We start from the raw sequence: 21527 nt of genomic DNA, 5'->3' as shown, positions 1-21527 counted from the left end.
TCAATTTTTTTTTTATTTTCTACCACTCTTGGTTTTTATAATCTTATTTTGTATCACTAATACATGTATAATAATCTGAAGCAAATTTTTCATACTTCTTATCACCACTGTTTATTTGTTTTCCCCAAGTTTGTAAAGCTTATAACAAAGCACATTATTTGCTTGACTTATTTTGTATGTGTGTCCACTGTGTATACTGTAGATTTATTCATTTTCGTTGGTACCAATTTTCGTGGACCAAGGAAAATTGTATTTTTGTAGGTAGATATTTGGTTTTGTGGTGTTGCTGAAGTTTGCATATTAGCCTATAGAAAATTTGTACCTAATTGAACATATAAATTCATGAATCACTTATACCCAAGAAAGCAACGAAAATTGGTATCCCAAGAATAATAATAAATTGACTGTAATTAATTAAAATTTACTCTTTACCATGAATGGACAATGAAGGGAATCTCCATCTGTGCATCAGTGCATCTGGTTTGTTGTCATGGATCAATTTAGTCACACCAACATCTTTTCTGTATTCGTCCTATATACAAAAGCAAATCCATTAGGGCTATTCCATTAAAATGTATGTGGGAGGGTAGGAAGGGAAGTTTAATTATTGAATGTGGGTCATGGGTCTTTTTTCAGTATTTGCTTATTACCATTATGCAAAATTATCTAAATAAAATGATTCGCTGAGTGCAGCCTGATACGACCGCTGAGGTTGAAACCCTGAACAGTTGGTGCAAGTTTGGACACAATATTCAAGCTTGATACTGCCTGAATTTGGATTGTGATCAAATTTTTGACATAATATAGGTTTCTGACACAAAATAAATGTGGTGAAAAATCTTAAAAATTTGAAATGGGTTGGAATATTTGTATTAATTTTCAATTGAAGATTTCTTGCAATTGCACAATACTGTGCAATTGGATATTTCTTGCTATTGCGCAATACTATGCAATTGAAGATTTCTGGCTATTGGGCACTATTGTGCTATTGCGCAATACTGTGCAATTGGATATTTCTTGCTATTCTGCAATACTGTGCAATTGAAGATTTCTTGCTATTGCACAATACTGTGCAATTGAAGATTTCTTGCTATTGCCCAATACTGTGCATTGAAGATTTCTTGCTAGTGTGCAATATTATGCTATTGCGTAATACTATGCAATTGAAGATTTCTTGCTATTGCACAATACTATGCAATTGAAGATTTCCTGCTATTGCGCAATAGTGTGCTGTTGCACAATACTTCATATAATAATTTACATGTCATGTTTGGTGTGTATCTCCTGCCATATCAGAATTTTTTGCTTTTAAATATTAATCAGAAATAATAAATGCAAAAATGGACAATTTAAAGAAAAAAAACCCCAAAAAATTATGAAAAAAAAAATCACCCCCCTAATATTTTTTTTCCCCTTTTAGTAAATACCCCCAAACTCAATCCCAGCTTTCCCTTTGTGTTATGGTACCTTGCAGTACAATTTCAGAAAGATCCATACACTTAAACACAAGTTATTGTCTGGAAACTAGAAAAATTCTTGTTTTTTACCCCTTTTTGGCCCCCAATTCCTGAACATTTGGGGCAATTAACCCAAAACTCAATCCCAGCCTTCCATTTATGGTATGGTACCTTGCATTACAATTTCAGAGAGATCCATACACATAAACACAAGTTATTGTCTGGAAACTAGAAAAATGCTTGTTTTTGGCCCCTAATTCCAGAACAATTCGGGCAATTACACCCAAACTCAATCCCAGCCTTCCTTTTGTGATATGGAACCTTGTGGTACAATTTCAGAAAGATCCATACACTTACACACAAGTTATTGTCCGGAAACAACAAAAATGCTTGTTTTTGGCCCCTTTTTGACCCCTAATTCCTAAACTGTTGGTACCATAACCCCCAAAATCAATCCCAACCTTCCTTTTGTGGTATTGAACCTACTGGTAAAATTTTATAGAGATCTATTCACCTGAACTAAAGTTATTGTCCGGAAACCAAATTTGTCTTCGGACGACGACGACATTATACCAATATACGACACACACAAAATTTTTTGCGGTTGTATAAAAATGGTTCTTGGTTGTAGGGATATTTTGAAAGTCCCTCCCTACCCTCCCACATACATTTTAATGGAATAGCCCTTATGCATGATAAAGAAACCAATAAGTAAACAGAGTTTATGAAATCATTTTTTAGTTTGTTAGTCCTTGTGCCTTATGTATCATTTTCTATGGTTATTTATAGTTTATACACTTAAGAACTTTGTTGATCCTTGTCAGTCAGGACTGACAATGCTGATGAATTTCAATTGAAGAAAAATATGAGAGTTCTTTGCCTAAAGTTTGAAAAACCAAATTAAAAGAAAGTATGGGAGTATCAAATCCATAAAGACTTAAACAGAGAAATCAAAATTATCTTTTAATCTATAAACTTTGTCCTGGACATCCCAAGGCTTTCTTCAATGTCCTGAAGGTAACTTATGATTTGGAGTTATCTGGGCCTACCCCGTATCATTTTCGCTTGTTTTGCATTATCATTGACACTCACATGTCGCAAAAATACCAGAGTTTAGGCCTACTGCCTGAACAAAATTTAGAACATAACTATGTGATCTAGTGATCACAGATACCCCCATCTGTATTGACAGTAAATTTCCAAAACCCAAAATTAAAATGTTATGTTTCATAACTGTGTGTTAAAATGTAAAAAGATTTCATCAAATGGTACTTTTGTATTAACTGGAAACAACACTAAAATAAAAATTGGAAGGTAAATATAAAGGGGAATAACTTTTTAACAGTAAAATTTTGTTTGTCAAAGTTGTTATAGATAACTTGACCTGTATTTCATGATCCATGACATTGCATTCAAAGTTCATGAGAGTTGATCAAGTGTACTTTAATTGTCATTTGGAAACTACTATTGTAAATAGAGGGCCAGCATGTGCATCACTATATGCATGTACCTGCTCCTCCTCTTCAAGGTGGGAGTATAAAAGCTACTGCAGTTGTGGATCCAGGATTTTGAAAAATTGGGAGCCAGGGGCCCCAAACTAGGAACCGTTAGGAATCGAACATGTAAAAAGCCTATGTATTAACCATATATCTAGCTCCATAAATCTGCCTCTGTCCTGTAGCACAAGATACTTACTAAATCAAAATCTATAGGACCATATGACTTTCTCTCATCATCTGTGACAGGTGCTACTGTATCATAGATACCTGGAATCAGTATTTTCCCATTCACATCCACTAATGATCCTAATATAGCTGTTAAATCTGTCATTGCCTCATGTCTATTTATAAAAAAAGTTGTTTTTTTTGCATTTTGTACATTTTTATATTAAAATAATAGGAAATGCACATACATGCTTATAAATTCAGTTAAAATAAAACAGAAAATAAGTATATTGCTTTATTTTTATCTGGAAAAAATCAACAGCTTGTTGCAAATATGCACACCCAATTTAATTGTCATGTGAAAAACCATCTTGCAGTGACATCACCACTTACAGTATGAAATCTCACTACTTGAACGATATAAAAAATAAGGAGATGTCGTATGATTGCCAATGAGACAACTATCCACCAGAGTTCAAAGGATGTGGATATAAAATCAATTCTTGACTAACTTACACTGTTCCTCCAAATACACCAGAATGTAAATCTTTTGTAGAACATTCCACTTCAAGAAAGAAGTAACAGATTCCTCTGAAATCAGAAAAAATCATTGAAATTAAAAATTTTGATGTATAATTTTTGATGAAAATATTTGACATATGCCATAGATTATAAGATTTTCTTTAAAAAAACATGCATGGATCCAGCATTTGAGGCTAGTGGAGCCAAACTCAACAATTATGATGAGTGGAGTGGGTTGAAATTGTATAACATATTTTATGCTTGAATAAATATCTTTCTAAATAGTTAAGTATAAAAAAAAACTCACAAAGGATGTGTTGGTAAAAGTTTCTATCAATGGGTTTTATGTTTGTTTTTATACAGAAAATGAATAAATACTGGACTTCTACATTAATACCGTAAATTGGGTTATTTTGGTTGTAGTTTTATTTTGGTTTAATTGGTGCCTCCAATGAAAGTGCCAAAATTAAACACACAAAAATAAATCAAACATTAAAAATCGTGTACCAGTACGACAATATCGTAATGTTAATTGTTGGGGAAAATAATTTATGTTATTATATCTTCCGTATATTTCCTACAATTCTATACAAAGCTAAATCTGCAAATAAATACCTGGTATAATTTGACAACGACACTATATAATTTTAACTTAATTGTCAATTTTCTGAAATTGTTAAAAAAACACAACATAGATTTTTATTCACACATGTCATAAATATGCCAGGCTATTGCTGATTAGACGCTGTTATTGATAATAAGAATCAAAACTTCTTGTAATCCTTTATTTTCAATTAATTAACATGTACTGTCAGAGGCATAAGGATTAAAATTTAAATCCTTGATCTTCAATAGATTAACATGTACTACAATAGAGATGATTAAAATTTATTTCATATAATATTTGTAAAAAAAATAATCTATTTAAAAAGTGATTTTAATGTTAAAGACTTTATTTCATATTTTGTTTCAGCTTTGAACCACGATATACGGAAATATTTGCAATTTCATCCATATCTGATTCCTTCATTTATTTAACTTAGTCGTGTTTCTAGTTTGAGAAATTCAATGATATTTTGTCAATAAACGGGTAAATAAAGGCAAATATGAATGAGCCTGCTCACTATTGTTGTTCCAAAATTAAACATATCAATTGGACGAAGCACCAAAATAACACACACCAAAATAGAGAAAAATAGAGAAAACCGCCAAAATATTCCTGACGCCAAAATTTCCCAATTTACGGTATTTCATTTCCTTTTCTGGATCTTGATATGTTTGCTTATTGAAATTGTTGTGCAGTGAGAATGTCAGGCAATTTGTGACAGTATTTGTTAGATTGTAGATATTGTCTTGTGGATCATTTTTGCCATTTAAATTTTCTCTCTATCTATTATACTTTTAAAATAACAGGCAAAAACGCAAACAAAATTGTAAAATTCATCTTTTTAGGGCAATTGACTTCTATGAGGAGTCAATGGACAATTCCAGCCATGTTGACTTAATAAAACATCTTGTCTTGCTGATAATTTTTTCAAAGTAAAGTTTCTATCTATCATAATTTTCAAGATATTAGGCAAACATGAAACAAATTAGTCAAAATCGTCATTAAAGGGCAATCACTACAATAAGGAGTAGACTGACAATTCCGGCCATTTGACTTATTTGTAGATTATTTTTACAATTTGAAGTATCTCTTTATCTGTTATAACTTCAAGATAATAGGCAAAAATTATAAAACTCATCACTTATGGGCAATAACTCCTAAAAGAAGTCGTAGAGCAGTTTGGATGTAAATAGACAGTAGCTAGATCTCCCCATTCTGAACTTTTCCTCCCAGTCAGATTTTCTTTATCTAAAGTGGTTTTCATGATATTCATCAAAACTTTTATATTAACCCTATGTTCTATTTCTAGCTATGTCGGCAATGTTGGTTGGCAGGTTGAACATCTGACACATTTTTAAACTAGATACCCAAATGATGATGTGGCCAAGTTTATTTCTAATTGGCCAAACAGTTTCAGAGAACATTTTTTGTAAAAGTTAAATGACAATGACAAAGATGGAATACTCTGGCAGAATGTTGAGAATAGTTACTTGACCATTCTGGTTAGGTGAGCTAAAACAGACATGTGGAATGATTGCCAAAGAAACAACTATCCACCAAAGGATGATGATGTCAACATGAGGTCACTATAGATCAATGAATAGTAATGTTACAACAAAATTTTGCTCTGGAATACAGCAGCTAGAAGACGTTTACCTCAATCCATATGTAATACAAGGTTTTGTCTTCCCAAGCCAGTAATTATCAGAGATACAGACATAATCAACATCCTGAAATAAAAAAAAATCAGGAAACTTTAGATCAAATGCTATTTTTGATTAATTTTAGATTAAGATCTGTGTAATTAATTTCTAATGTCATATTTTCGAATGAAATAAACAAGTTTATTAATTTAATGCATTAGACATGCAATCATGCATTAAAACAACCAGAGAACACTAAGGTTGACATTTAGGTCCATTATTATGTCATTAAAGCAATCAAAATAAAATCTTTTGTAGAATAAAAACAAATCATATATTATTTTAGATTTAAAATTAGTTTTAGAAATGTTATTAAGACACATTGATTTCAGTTTAAATTACCTTAATTTTTATAGTATCATAAATTGAATGCGAAACATTATAGGGGCCTCGGTGGCCGAGTGGTCTAAGTAGTTACTACTGTAATCACTAGCCAGTCAACACTGAGATTGGGAGTTCGAACCCCGCTCGTGCGGGTGCACTGGACTCCAATCTTAATTGACTAGGATTGTCAGTTTTCCTATTGAAGGTCGGTGGTCGGTTTTCTCCAGGCACTCCGGCTTTCTCCACTAATAAAAACTGGCCGCCACGAAATAGCCCAAAAGCGGTGCTTAAAAGTGGCGTTAAAACACCAAAAATCAAATTAAATCGAAACATTATATCACAGAGGCATGAAAATTAATTTATCATTAGTGGTTCCCCTTTAACAGACATAACTGCAAACTTTAACAGTTAAACTATACAAAAGTTTCGAAATCAGTAGACCATGACTGAGGGGTTGGGGCAAAATAATCTCGATGAAAGTAAGATGCTAATGCAACTGTATACCAAATATTAAAATGTATTATTGTCTAACCATAAGCGGTTCTCTTAATGACCAAATCACTTTTGCAAATTGCAGACACCGCTGCCAGAATCAGCATGCCTAATTCTCCCCATTGTGAAGTACCACATGTGATTAAATGAATACATAAACATAATAAATTTATGTGACCATTGAAAAAATCAGTCATGCTCAGATATAAAGAATAAATGAAATATAATATACAGCCAAAAAGAAGCATCTGTAATATTAATATTTGTTAACAGTAAATTAAATTCCCTGGTCAGCTCAACATATTATACATACTTACTTTTAAGAATGTATCTTTCTTGGAAAAGACCAAATCATCTAGACCTTCTGATCCAGATTCTTCCATACCTTCCAGTAGAAACTAAAATAAATAATCATAAAGTTTTCAAATTGAAATATAGGCTTTTTTGTATAAGAATCAAAGGAGTCAATTTCTATTTGTACCTTTCAAAAATGCAAAGAAAGTTGTACCATATGACATACTTTTCAAGATATTTCAGTTTCATTTTGACTCATTTGGTGAGAAATAGTGGAAATATCAAAGAAAATTTCATTAATTGTCATAGGAAAAAGATAATGTCTGGCTGTTTTAGCTAAAACTTTCCTTAGTTTGGAGACATTCATGTTATTTAACATATTAGATTAATAAATTTGCACTCACACATTTGAAATGGAAAATCCAGACACCATCTTCATGTTCTTAGAGACAACAAATCTAATTTTTGTAATGCTTGTATATCGAAGGCAAATGTTGTTATAATATAATAAAAAAATATTTTTATTTGAATGTCAACAGTAAACATTCTTTCTTTAATACTACCTTGATGTTGATAGGAATGTCCTGCTTTAGTTCTTGCATAGCTTCTAGTGTGTTTATCCAGTCTAATACAGGACCCTGAAAAATGTATCAGATTCAAAATATACATAATTTATAAAATATCATTTACTTCTATAAATCTTGACTTTTATGAATATGAATAAAAGGGGATAAGGGGTAAAATACATCAATGGAATAGTGACCAAATGACATAGAAATCAAAATAAAGATAAAGGTCCCCAGATAATTTCTAACAATTATTGTCTATAAAATTGAGAATGGAAATGGGGAATATGTCAAAGAGACAACAACCCGACCAAAGAGTAGACAACAGCCGTCGAAGGCCACCAATAGGTCTTCAATGCAGCGAGAAAATCCTGCACCTGGAGGTGGTCCTCAGCTGGCCCCTAAATAAAATTGTGTGCTAGTTCAGTGAAAATGAACGTCACACTAAACTCCGAAACATATAAATGAACTAAAATTAAAAAAACATACTAGACTTACAAAGGCCAGAGGCTCCTGACTTGGGACAGGCGCAAAAATGTGGCGGGGTTAAACATGTTTTGTGAGATCTCAACCCTCCCCCTATACCTCTAGCCAATGTAGAATAAAGAAACACATAGCAATACGCACAGTTAAACTCAGTTTAAAAGAAGTCCAAGTCCTCTCTTAGTTGTCCTAAATCTAGAAAAAGTAGAATACATTAATCAAAGACTATAACAGAATTTTCCATCAACACAAAATTATAGACTGACTCTCTGCACAATACTGTAAATTCAAAAATTATGGCGTGCATTTATGATTGTGATTTTTGAAAACAGAACAAAGATGTGAGATTAATTATTGCGATTTCAGGAAAAAATGCATACAGTTATATGTATAGCATGTATAGGATAGCAGAATGCGAATTCTTATTTTTGAGATTCTCACCCAGTCACATTATTCGCATTAATAAAAACCTCGCAATAATTTCTGAATTTACAGTATATTAAACCTGATCAGTGGAATAAAAATAAAGGTAAATAAAAGAACTTACAATACAAATCTGTACAGATAACTCATTCAATTTTCCATTAAGAATTTCTGGAATTACTCAAGGAAGAATCTCAATCAAACAACTAACAAAAACACACATTGTATAAAAACCTCACAATCGAACTAGTGTACCACAAAATAGCCTTTTGCACTGATGCAGTGTAAGGCATATTCAATTCGGAGGCATTGTTTTTTTTAGCATTTAAATTTCTGATTTGCTGGAAACAATGAAACAATGAAAATTAGAATACCATTCATGAATAAAAGTGAATTCGCCATCTTATCCATATGACTTGACGAAGATGTAAATATCTAACATCAATTTTGTTCTCCCTTACAATACAACTCCTTATCAAGTCTCATTTATGCTGAAAACTTAGACCTGATGAAATGGCAGGCTTACATTCAGACAAAATAATTTACTGCTTAAACAACAAGCAATTTGGCTTTTTTTGGAATATTTCAGTGAGGTATATTTCATAGAGACTATTAAATAAAATTGAGAATGGAAATGGTGAATGTGTCAAAAAGACAACATTAAAACATATAACGTCAGTATACTTTATCATCTGTGGAACCACGACCATATAATTTCCCATCCACTTCTGTCAGTACAAATGGTTCTGTATCCCAGCCATCATCCTAAATATTTAATCACAATCATATACAGTCATGACAGTATAAAAACACTCTTTATACATAAAGCTTTATTTAAATAAGCTAAACTCTATAATTTGTATAAACACCATCAATGGTATGCATGCCTTAACATTTTTAATATGGGGCCAAAAAATAAAATTAATATTGTTTGCTATTGCCTTCCTACCCACTACAATGCAGCCTACCCGAAAACAATTTATGACGCAAATCGTTTCAAATTTTTTCAGGGACAATGAAAATCTCATTTGTCTGTTATCTTCAATACACTGCTCATTTACAAGCCTCCAGGGAGCAGTGACACTACCCAAATTCAGACTTGATCTGTGTTTTGTGGTAATAAGCATTGTGTATAAGTTTCTTAACATTTGGTTGAGGCAAACTAAAGTTAGAGAACGGAAACGAAAATTACAGCAATTTTTCCATTTGTAAAGCGACATAACTCTAGAATGGTAAAAGTGACGATACCCAAATTAAAACGTGATCTGTGTTTTGTGGTAATAAGCATTGTGTATAAGTTTCATAACATTTGGTTGAGGCAAACTAAAGTTAGAGAACAGAAACGACAATTTCAGCAATTTTTCCATTTGTAAAGCGGCATAACTCTAGAATGGTAAAAGTGATGCTACCCAATTTCAAACTTGATCTGTGTTATGTGGTAATTAGCATTGTGTATAAGTTTCATAACATTTGGTTGAGGCAAACTAATGTTAGAGAACGGAAACCAATTTTTAGGACGTACGTACGGACCGACAGACGGACAGACGTACAAAGGTAAAACTTAATGCCCCCTCTGCTACGGCGGGGGCATAAAAACAGGTTTTGAATTGGTATAAAAATCCACTTTTATCAGGTGAAGGATGAATATATCACAAGCTTAACCAATTCCATTCAAATTGCAAAACATACAGTGCTGCCACATGTCAGGAGAGAAAACATGGCCAATAACATCTTACTGATTTAACAAAAATCCTTGCTTTGAGTGTACCAGTAGTTTCAATGTATTCCTTAGTTAAAAATAGCAGGATTACAAACTGTCCCACTGGATTAAATCTGTTTTTGAAACCATATAAGACATTCTGATAAATTATAAACAAATACATGGGGAATGTGTCCATGGGACACAGATGATACCCCCGCTTGCATATCATATAAAGTTATAAAGTGACATAACTGAAAAACGGTAAAATTGATGCTACCCAAATTTGTACTTGATCTGAGTTTAGTGGTAATAAGTATTGTGTATAAGTTTCATAACATTTAGTTGAGGCAAACTGAAGTAAGAGAATGGAAACGAAAAATTCAGCAATTTTTCCATTTGTAAAGCGGCATAACTCTAGAACAGTAAAAGTGACACCACCAAAATGTAAACTTGATCTGTATTTTGTGTAATAAGCATTGTGTATAAGTTTCATAACATTTGGGTGAGGCCAACTTAAGTTAGAGAACGGAAACGAAAAATTGCTGAATTTTTCCATTTGTAAAGGGGCATAACTCTAAAACGGTTAAAGAGACACCACCAAAATTAGAACTTGATCTGTATTTTGTGGTAATAAGCATTTTGTATAAGTTTCATAACATTTGGTTAAGCAGTCAGGGGACTTACTTAAATGAGTGATTTTTAAATCACTGATTCAAGTAACATTTATCCACAAATGTTGGAAGTAAGAGTTGTCTTTCTTTAATAATCACCTATTTAAGTAGTACAAATAAATTACTAGACTAAGTGATTTAATTTTACTGTAGCATTAAATGTACAATACTAATGATCCAGGAACTAATTATGTTGCTAAAGTTATCAGAACCAACATCTGTGTTGATAGGATGACCGGTCATCATCATGGCAGGTCATGTCAGGTGGTGACCTTGTACTGAATCTGAGATAATGACATGAAAATCACTTGTTTAAGTATCATACCTCTATTTTCTTCCAAAAAATCACTTCTTTTAAGTATTATTATTTTAATTACCCCCACTAATTTCAACAACTGAACAGTGAAATTTTGATCGTGAACAGAAAAATTTTATTACATAATCTGTAAGATGAAACCTTGAATTTTACAGGAAAATTACTCCCACTGCCGGGAAAAATCTGATAAGAAAGTATCAGTTCATTACATGCATTATGTTAAGCCTTAATTATAGCATTTTTTCAACAAATATAGAATTTACAGCTAAATGATTGCATCAAAGGTATAAACCTTGATATTTATAAGAAGAAAAAGGTTCATTTTTTCCAATTTTACTAATAACAAGCATTCTGAGAGTATTGCATGGCAATACATAGTCCTCTACCGGGTAAAAATTCATTATACTGGAACAAAATGCTAACTTGTTCTATAACTTGTCATGGTGTAAACAAAAAGTAAATATCATGTCAATATCTTCAAGCATAACTAAAAACAGTGTTGAAAACTGATTATATGAGTGAATTTTTCAAGTCCAAGGACCATAACTCTGCACAAAATTATTAGACCGAAACAAAAATTTGAACTTGATCTGTAACTTGATCATCTGTAATTGATCTATATACCAATTATCAATCAATATCTTATAAGCATGATGAAAAAAAACATTTGATATGATTAATAGTTCTGTAGAATTAGATATGATGTATAGTGTATATCTATTTCAAATTATAATCAGATATAATTACTGTATATGTACTTTTTTTTCGCAGTGTACTTATTTTCATGAATTTCGCGGCAGGTATATTTCCGCGAATACAAATGCAGCTTAAATTAATGTAAAACCTTCAAAACCTATAATCTTCTCGGGAATTTACAACGTTCACCTTATTTTCCCTTAACATGACCTCATTTGAACTATGAAACTGTTAAAACAACACCAGTGATCCATACAGAAAATCAATTAAGGATAAAAGGTAACAAATAATGACCCAAGCCGATCTGACAGTTTTATTGTGTACTACAATTTAATCTGAGAATAATCTCTTTCATACTGTTTTGTTGATTGAATAGTAGTAATCTTTGTTTATTTTGTAAACAATTACACTACCGGTAACCTTTTTTTTATAAGTTTATATTTTGTTTAACAAATTAAGACTTAATTAATGAAAATTTAAATATTTAATAAACATATTTACAAAGTTTTTTAAACACAAGTATGTATTGGCTGATAATAAGGTTTTCAAATGTCATAGTTTATCTATGCACACATACATCGGAAATCCCAGTTTTAACCCATCCTCTTTTCAGAGTTTCTTCTTTTACGTTTTGGAATGCATGAACCAGCCATCCGGCATGCAGCGGTTTCAAAGTAGAAAGTTTAAGATCAACTTTAATTGCATCAACTTTTTTGCCTTCTTTCAGTCCGATCATAATTTGGTCTGAATACCATCCTTTAGATCTTACTAACTGTTTAAACTCGTCGTTGCCTGAAAGGTCGAGTAGCTGGAGTTCACTTGTACAAGACGCTGGCACAAAACGTGTGCGTATATTGTTCTCATTTAGTTTATCCATAAATGAGTCTACGCGATGAGCACGAAAAACATCAAAAATGCACAAAGCAGGTTGCCTAGCCTTCACCAGTGGAAGTTTGCCTCGTATAGATTCTATATACAGTATTAACACTTTCTCCGCATATTCATTCATTGTTGTTTCATTTGACCAATGGTTTTCAGAATGAGTATGTTCCACTTTTTTGGAAATTTAAACGTTGGGTGGTATTGGTCTGTGCGTCCTTGATAAATCACCTGTGGTGGAATAAATTTACCACCGAGAGTTTCTCCAAGGAGTACAGTGATCTGACGCGTGTCCTCAAGACCTGTAATAGGAACCTGTTTGCTGCCTTCTACTTCTAACGTATAATCACCAACCGGAATTATATACACATTTGTCTGATCAAAATTTATTATGAGGTCACTTGGTATCTGATCTTTCTTAATTTGGGTTTGAATAGCAGTCAGAAATTCCTCTTTCTGCTTTTCGAAATCTTCTGGAATTTTACGCGCTGCTTTAGTCCCTTTCCGAACATATCCCATGCGGCATAGAAAGGATTGGGCCCAAGAATTAGAAAGTTCAATGGAGCCTCCAAATTCACTTAATAACTGCCGATCTTTAGCCATTATTATCCCTCTTGCAGCAGCAAACAAAATAGGACGGTTCACTATCCCACCAGCAAGTCGTAAGTTCCTTATATATTCTTGGACTTCGGCATCATATTTTCCAAGAAGGGTTGGCTGTCCTCTTTTCCCACTTTGGAGCAACGGCTCGGAATCGGAATCAGATGACTGACACTTCTGTTGTAGCAAATATCCTTTTTTCATCGTTCTTATGGTAGATTCATTGATGTGCTTTCCTTGAATTGCACTAAAATGTTTAGCAGCTTTAGTTACACCATGTTCACAAGCGTACTTTGCCATCTTTACTTTCTGATCAGTGTCATAATGATTATATTCCCCTCTTTTACGTTTTCGGGATGAGGAAGCAGTAATTTCCTTGTCAACACTTTCATTTGCCGAAACAATCATTTCCGCCTTTTCTGGTGTAGCAGCATCCCGCGGATCTGGTAAAAATGCTGTACAGGAGGCTGATCCTTTGCCTGAGTTAACCAACGTTTTAACATTTTGATTGACAAATTGTGAATGAACTATTACCAAAGGTATAAATTAAATTCTACTCACTTTTAACTTTAATGCCTCAAGGCTATTTACCTTGTTAAATCGAAACTCTTGTTCACTTTATTGACTTAATAAAGAAAATCCTTTATTAATATTTTAATATTTACGGCACATCCGCGAAATTAAATACACGCGAATTCATCGGCAATACCGATTGCGCGAAAATAAGTACACACGAAAAAAAGTACATATACAGTAATAGTTCCAAATATTTTTTTCTTTCATTTGTCACAAATTAATATAGATTTGTAACTTATCTATAAAATGTCAACAACTTTTATCTACACAATGTAATGTATTGAAATATATACATTAATAAAAATAGATTATTATCTAATTAAAGGATTTCTCTTCATAATTTTTTTTTATATATATAGTATTCAGAAAATTAGTTTATACAAAATATCAAACAAACCTGTCAAAAAATTCTTCAAATAATTTAACAAAGAATGTCTTTTAAAAAATGAGTTATCTCCCTTTGTACAGAAATATGGTTTAACATAGTACTTTAACATTAGATATGGTCCAGAGTTATGGTCCATAACTCTGGACTAATTCATCAGACCGGAACAAAATTCAAACTTGATCTATAACTTGTCATGATAAAACTTTATACCAAGTATCAAATCAATATCTTCAAGAACGAAGAAAAAAGTGTGGAAAGCTGATTTGCCAGACTGTCGGATGGACAGACGGACAGCCGGACAGACGGACGGAGTGCAAACCTAAAGTCCCCTTCAACTTCGTCGGTAGGGGACTAATAAATATATAATCTAAACCTATATGTTTAAAATTTTGGTGAAACTACAAAATTTAGAATTTGCAACTTAAATAAGTGATTTTATAAATCACTCATTTAAGTAAGTCCCCTGACTGTTAAGGCAAACTAAAGTTAGAGAACGGAAAAGAAAAATTCAGCAATTTTTCCATTTCTAAAGGGACATAACTCTAGAACAGTTAAAGTGACACCACCAAAATTCGAACTTGATCTGTATTTTGTGGTTACAAGCGTTGTGTATAAGTTTCATAACATTTGGTTAAGGTAAACTAAAGTTAGAGAACAGAAACAAAACATTCAGCAATTTTTCCATTTGTAAAGGGGCATAACTCTAGAACGGTTTTAGTGACGCCACCAAAATCAAACTTGATCTGTGTTTTGTGGTAATAAGCATTGTGTATAAGTTTCATTACATTTGGTTGAGGCAAACTAAAGTTAGAGAGTAAAACTTATTGCCCACTATGCTACGTCGGGGGCATAAAAAAATAAATTGAGACCTTGTGTGCTGGTTGCACATCCAAATGTCCATACACCAATAAAGTCTTCTTTTTTGGATCTGTACCGAGTGTGGCAAGTAATACAGGAGGCAAGGGTAACTTTGATCCATCAGGCATGGTCTGGTCGCCCAATTCTTCTAACTGGGTACTGGCTCCTAATGTTTCTAATTCCTACATGAACATGATGAAGAGAAATTAATAAACTGTTAACACAGAGATATGTCTTGCCTATTTGATATTTTGATAATGCAAATGTTGAAAATTAAAATAGCAATACTTTAACATGTAAGTTATGCAAATATTCAAAGTCAATGAACCATGACTGAAAGTACAGGGCTAAACAATCTCAATGGAAATGAGATGTACCAATGTGAATACAACTGCAAACCAAACACCATTGACTTTTCATAAGTCGTTCCCTTTAAACATACCTAAACACAAACATTAACTTGTAAACTATGTAAAAGTTTCAAAGTCAATGAATCATAATTAGGGGATGGGGTTATATAATCTCCATTGAAATAAAACTTGCAAATACCAATACATTTGCATACTGAATATCATTGACTTAACACTAGTGGTTCATCTTAAACTGACCTAATCACAAACTTATAAATGTAAACTAAGCAAAAGTTTCAAGGTCAATAGACCATGACTGAGGGGTAAGGACCAAATATTCTCCATGGAAATGACATGTTCTAATGCTTATACAACTGCATACCAATCATCATTGACCTACCACTAACGGTTCCCCTTAACCTGGCCTAATACATGTAAACTAGGCAAAAGTTTAAAAGTCAACAGACCATGACTGAGGGGGCAGGGCCAAATAATCTCCATGGAAATGAGATGTGCCACTGCTAATACAACTGCATACCAAATTTCATTGACCAAACACTAGTGGTTCACTTTAAACTAGACCTAATCACAAACTAATACATTATTGACACTGCCGCCGCCGCCACCGACGCCGGAAACAGCATACCTATGTCTCGCTTTTCGACTCCGTCAAGGCGAGACAAAAAACAGACCAAAACACAAAAACTTAACATTGAGCAATGAACTGTGAAAATTAGGTCAAGGTCAAATAAAACCTGCCAGACTGACATGTTCATTGTAAAATATTTCCATACACCAAATATAGTTGACCTACTGCATACAATATTAAAAAAACAGACCAAAACACAAAAACTTAACATTGAGCAATGAACTGTGAAAATGAGGTCAATGTCAAATAAAACCTGCCAGACTGACATGTACATTGTAAAATATTTCCATACAACAAATATAGTTGACCTACTGCATACAGTATTAGAAAAACAGACCAAAACACAAAATCTTAATATTGAGCAATGAACTGTGAAAATGAGGTCAAGGTCAAATAAAACCTGCCAGACATACATGTACATCGTAAAATATTTCCTTACACCAAATATAGTTGACCTATTGCATACAGTATTAGAAAACAGACCAAAACACAAAAACTAAATTATTACCACTGAACCATGTAAATGAGGTCAAGGTGGAATGACACCTGCCAGTTGGACATGTACACCTTACAATCATTACATACACCAAATAGAGTAGACCTATTGCTTATAGTATCTGAGATATGGATTTTACCACGAAAACTTAACCTTGTTCACTGATCCATGAAATTAGGTCGAGGTCAAGTGAAAACTGTCTGACAGAAGGTACGCACATACCAAATATAGTTATCCTATTACTAATTATAAGAGAAAAATTACCATTACAAAAAATCTTAACTATTTTTTCAAGTAATCATTGAACCATGAAAATGAGGTCAAGGACAATGGACATATGACAGATGGAAACTTTATATCATAAGGCATCTATATACAAAGTATGAAGCATCCAGGTCTTCTACCTTCTGAAATATAAAGCTTTTAAGAAGCTAGCTAATGCTGCTGCTGGATCACTATCCCTATGTCGAGCTTTCTGCAACAATAGTCGCAGGCTCGACAATAAAACCATGAAAACTGTGTTGTCCATATCTTCAAAATTTATACCTTTTGAGTCCACTTGACCATCTTTACAATTTCCGGTCTAGTTTCAGGCCATGCTGATACACTTTTGATAGCAACTGTGTCTGACAGTCTCTTGATATACTTTTCTTGATTTGCATCTATTTGGCTGTGTAAGAAAAATTCACTTTGATTACATCATGTACATAGTTAAAGTTTTTAATAATTATATTTAACCTTAATGTTTAACTACAAATGAAAATAACACGTTAAATAATTTCATGCATCCAAAGCGCTTATAAAGAGTTTATAATTAACTGTTGTTTGCTTAATGTCCCATTACAAATTTTGCATGCAGATTGAAAATAGTTCCAATTAAACTTTAGGTAGGATCTAAAAAGTACCTCGACTGGGATGAAGTGCAGAACAAGAATGTGTCCATAGTACACGGATGCCACACTTGCACTTTCATTTTCTATGTTCAGTGGACCGTGAAATTGGGGTCAAAACTCTAATTTGGCATTAAAATTAGAAAGATCATATCATAGGGAACATGTGTACTAAGTTTTAAGTTAATTGGACTTCAACTTCATCAAAAACTACCTTGACCAAAAACTTTAACCTGAAGCAGGACAGACGACCGTACGAATGAATGGACGCACAGACCAAAAAACATAATGCCCATCTACTATTGCAGGTGGGGCATAAAAATAGGATTGCTTTACTGCAAGTAAAATGATATATAATGTACTGGTAATTTGAGTAGGAGCAGGAATAGTGTATATACATATCACACACAATTGCAACACAAGAGTTCAATCTAAGATTTAAGTAAAGCAATGCAATGCTGCATTATGAATAATGTATTTTCATTATGTACAATACCACATCACAAAGAAGTCTGGGATTGCTTAGACATCAGAAGGCCTGTTTTAGGGTTTGGTTGAGACATGGTCGCTCCCATTACACATTCGCACCATACACGTTTACACCATACACGTTTGAATCCTACACATTCGAACCCTATTTTTATTCAAATACATGCTGAATTATTAGATTTTTTTAATAGAATATGTTTTTTTGGTGATTAGTTGACAATGGTTTATTTATCAATCATGTTAATTGTTAATTATTTATGATGACTGCTAATTGGTATAAAATACAAAGCTAATTTGGTATAATTATTGTTATGTGTTTGAAAATACTAATTGTGTGAATTAGAATTTAATACATGTGTTACCTTGGTACATGTATGAGTAAAACAATGAAGATTTTAAATACAAAACATGAAAGATAATTGTTTAAAACAGTTTGGCCCCTTTGATCTCAGGTGTGTTAGGACAAGTATGACATGACAATAATCATTACTCATTTCCTCAAAATAATTTTGTTTTTAGAATCATGAATGTCCCTTTATTTCAAAACATTAAAGAAAATACTTTTTTTATCTTTATATTATAGCAATACACTAACTAAAACATGATTAAAAATTCATTTAACACAAAACCTTTACAATGGGTGTGAACAGACCCCAGGTGTAAACATGTTGGTTGCGAACATGAAAAGGGGCAAATGTGATAAAACAGACCAGGATTCAAATGGCCCAACCAGTCCAAGAACAGCAAGCTGTTTGACTTCAGAGATATCTTGAACTCATCATAAAGTAATATATGATTGATCGATTGTTGGTCGATTAATGTCCACTGGCAAATATTTCATGCATGTTCAGGACGAAAGTAAATTATATATACAATATATCTACATTCATGACATTGTCAGAAAATATAAAATTTATTTGTACGAGCTTTAGAAACAGGACGAAAAGCGAGGCTCCCTGAGCTTTTCTCCTGTTTCGTAGCGAATACAAATAATGATCTTATATTTCCAATACATATATTGTTTTTATCCTGCAATTTACATCCGGCACTTGAAGCTTTAGTCATGTTAATTTTTTAAATCCAAATCATGGTCTCTGAATTTTCAAAGAAATCGACAGAGTTTAATCACTGAACGTGAAGGGGACCCAAAAAACGGACTGTCGTGCAAAAAGAAATATCCACATTACCGCTTTTGCTGAACGTAAAGCAAACATTTTAGTTTCTTGTGTACAATTTGGAGTTTAGTATGGCGTTCATTATCACTGAACTAGTATATATATTTGTTTAGGGGCCAGCTGAAGGACGCCTCCGGGTGCGGGAATTTCTCGCTGCATTGAAGACCTGTTGGTGACCTTCTGCTGTTGTCTGTTCTATGGTCGGGTTGTTGTCTCTTTGACACATTCCCCATTTCCATTCTCAATTTTATTTATTTGTGTACCTGTTATTTGTATAATACTTGGTTGATTGCAGGATAAATATGATATATGCAGGCTTGTCAGGTTTAAATAAAGGGTTACGATCCAGTCCCTTCACCTCTCTCTCAAGGGGAAGGGATGGGATCATTACCCTTGGCTAGCGAAGATGAAATACTGTAAATTCAGAAATTATTTCGTGCATTTATTATTGACACTTTTGAAGAATGGACAAAAATGCATGGTTAATTATTGCGATTTTAGGGAGATGTGCATTAAGATATATGAGGGTAGGAATGCCCTTTACCGTCAAGCATCAAACGTCCTTTTTGCTCTACCGTTAGCGTCAACTGAGCCTAATCTTTTTAATTGTCATTTGTCAAATCTAATTTTTGTAGCTACCATTAGCGTCAAATGGAGTAAAATATTTATCGTTATAGTTATTTTAACAAATATTTTACTGTCATTGGGGTACTCCATTACTACCCTCATATATGGATCAGATATCAGAATGCAAGTTCTTATTATTGCGATGCTCACCAAGTTGCAATATTAAACGTAGTCTTTGGTTTGACCCAGCCAGGGATCCAACTCACTACCTTCTACACCTGAGTTTACCACACTACCACCAGAACACCAAGGAATACTGCTATTCAAAGGTGCATACATGTGCAAATGAGGATTAAAAATGAAAGTGAAAGTAAAATGCAATAACTATACACCTTATCGCTATTTGTCCGCCATTACTGGACATCACACAGGTTCCCGTAAAATTTTGACGTCACAATACAAAATATCTGACGCCACAATGGAAAAGTGATTGTTGTATGACGTCAATAGTTCAAGCGGGACAGATTCTCGGGTCAGCCGGGAATAGCGATAAGGTGTATTGAATGAAATAAATATCTGGATGCAACTTTATGAGATACCAAAAATAAAAAAAAGTATTTTAAAATAACCTTACTCAAATAATTTCTTTGTGTCTGTATCCATAATGACTTCAAAGGTATTCAATAGTATTGACACTGGGTGGGAAAGCCGAAAGGGTTCTCACTATCTTGGGTTAGATCATGTGATTTTTTTGTATGGATCTGACTAATGACCAAAGTATAAGTTTTTTAATTTGTGTCAGAGCACATCCATGTAAGTGATTCAAGATCATGTCGGTCTCTTAAGTTAAACAAAGTTTATTGGAGGGAATTTAAAACTTCATAACCACGAAAAGAATGAATTCTATAGTTTCTTTTAGTTGCAGCTTTGCGCCGAAAACGTCATTTCCGCTTCTACATACGGGCACCTTGTAAAAAGATGGTGGCCAACTTGTCGCAGCAAAGTTTGCGGCTTTGATAACAAAATTTTCTAAAATCTAGATTAGGTACACATGATTTCAATGATTTAAAACAATTCTGTAAATATCTTTGCACAGTTATCAAAAGAATTTTATCAAACATTACTTTACTAACCATTTTCAGTTGATTTCCTTGCATATTTTTTAGTGCTGCATGCATAAAATTTGTGTATATTCTCATCAGAAAGTGTGATAATGCATATAGATGTATTCATAATAAGTGGTGATAGTTATAACTTATAGTACTTTAAAACTATTTGATCCTCGGAAATTTAATTGGGCATTATTCATCTGTTGAAATGCAGTGGCACTGAGTTATATTCGATAATCCAAAATTATGGCATCAATACTACATTCTACAGTAGTCAATAGCTTTGAGCAAAATTGCATTGATAGCTTATCATTATTCTCACTGCATACATTTGTCACTCTAAATCATTGAACAATTTCAATGTGATAAATATTTTGCTCATCTGGGTCAATATCTGCAATTCATCTCAGGTACAAAATGTAGGCTGTAATGGTTACACCTTTTCTTCCGTTCCTCTGTCCATGTCTTAAGCATGGGAATGTATCATGGCTCGTTTCAAAGCTGTAACATTTTCACAGATGTGATTAAATTTCAGGGAAACTAAATAGAATTTAATTTTTGACATATTTGGAAACCCTACA

At 33.0% G+C, this 21527-nt stretch overlaps 2 protein-coding genes across 5 annotated transcripts in view; one reads left to right on the top strand and one right to left on the bottom strand.

Moving 5' to 3' along the window:
- LOC127705692 (cytosolic non-specific dipeptidase-like) overlaps positions 1-20608 on the bottom strand; it is a 35638-nt gene extending 15030 nt beyond the window's left edge. Inside the window, exons 1-10 of the mRNA XM_052210048.1 lie at positions 20472-20608; positions 17263-17386; positions 15233-15403; positions 9220-9300; positions 7627-7701; positions 7087-7167; positions 5907-5980; positions 3638-3712; positions 3153-3297; positions 433-532 (exon numbers count right to left, since the gene is read on the bottom strand). Coding sequence (XP_052066008.1) covers positions 433-532; positions 3153-3297; positions 3638-3712; positions 5907-5980; positions 7087-7167; positions 7627-7701; positions 9220-9300; positions 15233-15403; positions 17263-17386; positions 20472-20500 — 955 coding nt within the window. The 5' untranslated portion in view covers positions 20501-20608. The remainder of the gene's footprint in view (positions 1-432; positions 533-3152; positions 3298-3637; positions 3713-5906; positions 5981-7086; positions 7168-7626; positions 7702-9219; positions 9301-15232; positions 15404-17262; positions 17387-20471) is intronic.
- Positions 20609-20794: 186 nt separating this feature from the next.
- Positions 20795-21527, top strand: part of LOC127705669 (PHD and RING finger domain-containing protein 1-like) — a 290389-nt gene continuing 289656 nt past the window's right edge. For 3 of the 4 annotated variants that reach the window (XR_007983928.1, XM_052210001.1, XM_052209999.1), the window contains exon 1: positions 20804-20915. The gene's annotated coding sequence lies outside the window, so the exon portion shown is untranslated. Of the gene's footprint in view, positions 20916-21527 lie in introns of all 4 variants that reach the window. The other variant, XM_052210000.1, reaches the window with a different exon arrangement.

This window comes from Mytilus californianus, unplaced genomic scaffold, assembly GCF_021869535.1.
Source record: "Mytilus californianus isolate M0D057914Y unplaced genomic scaffold, xbMytCali1.0.p SCAF_6, whole genome shotgun sequence".
NCBI classification, from domain to species: domain Eukaryota; kingdom Metazoa; phylum Mollusca; class Bivalvia; order Mytilida; family Mytilidae; genus Mytilus; species Mytilus californianus.
Note: the sequence above shows the minus strand (reverse complement) of the source record. Positions and strands in the feature narration are given on the sequence as shown.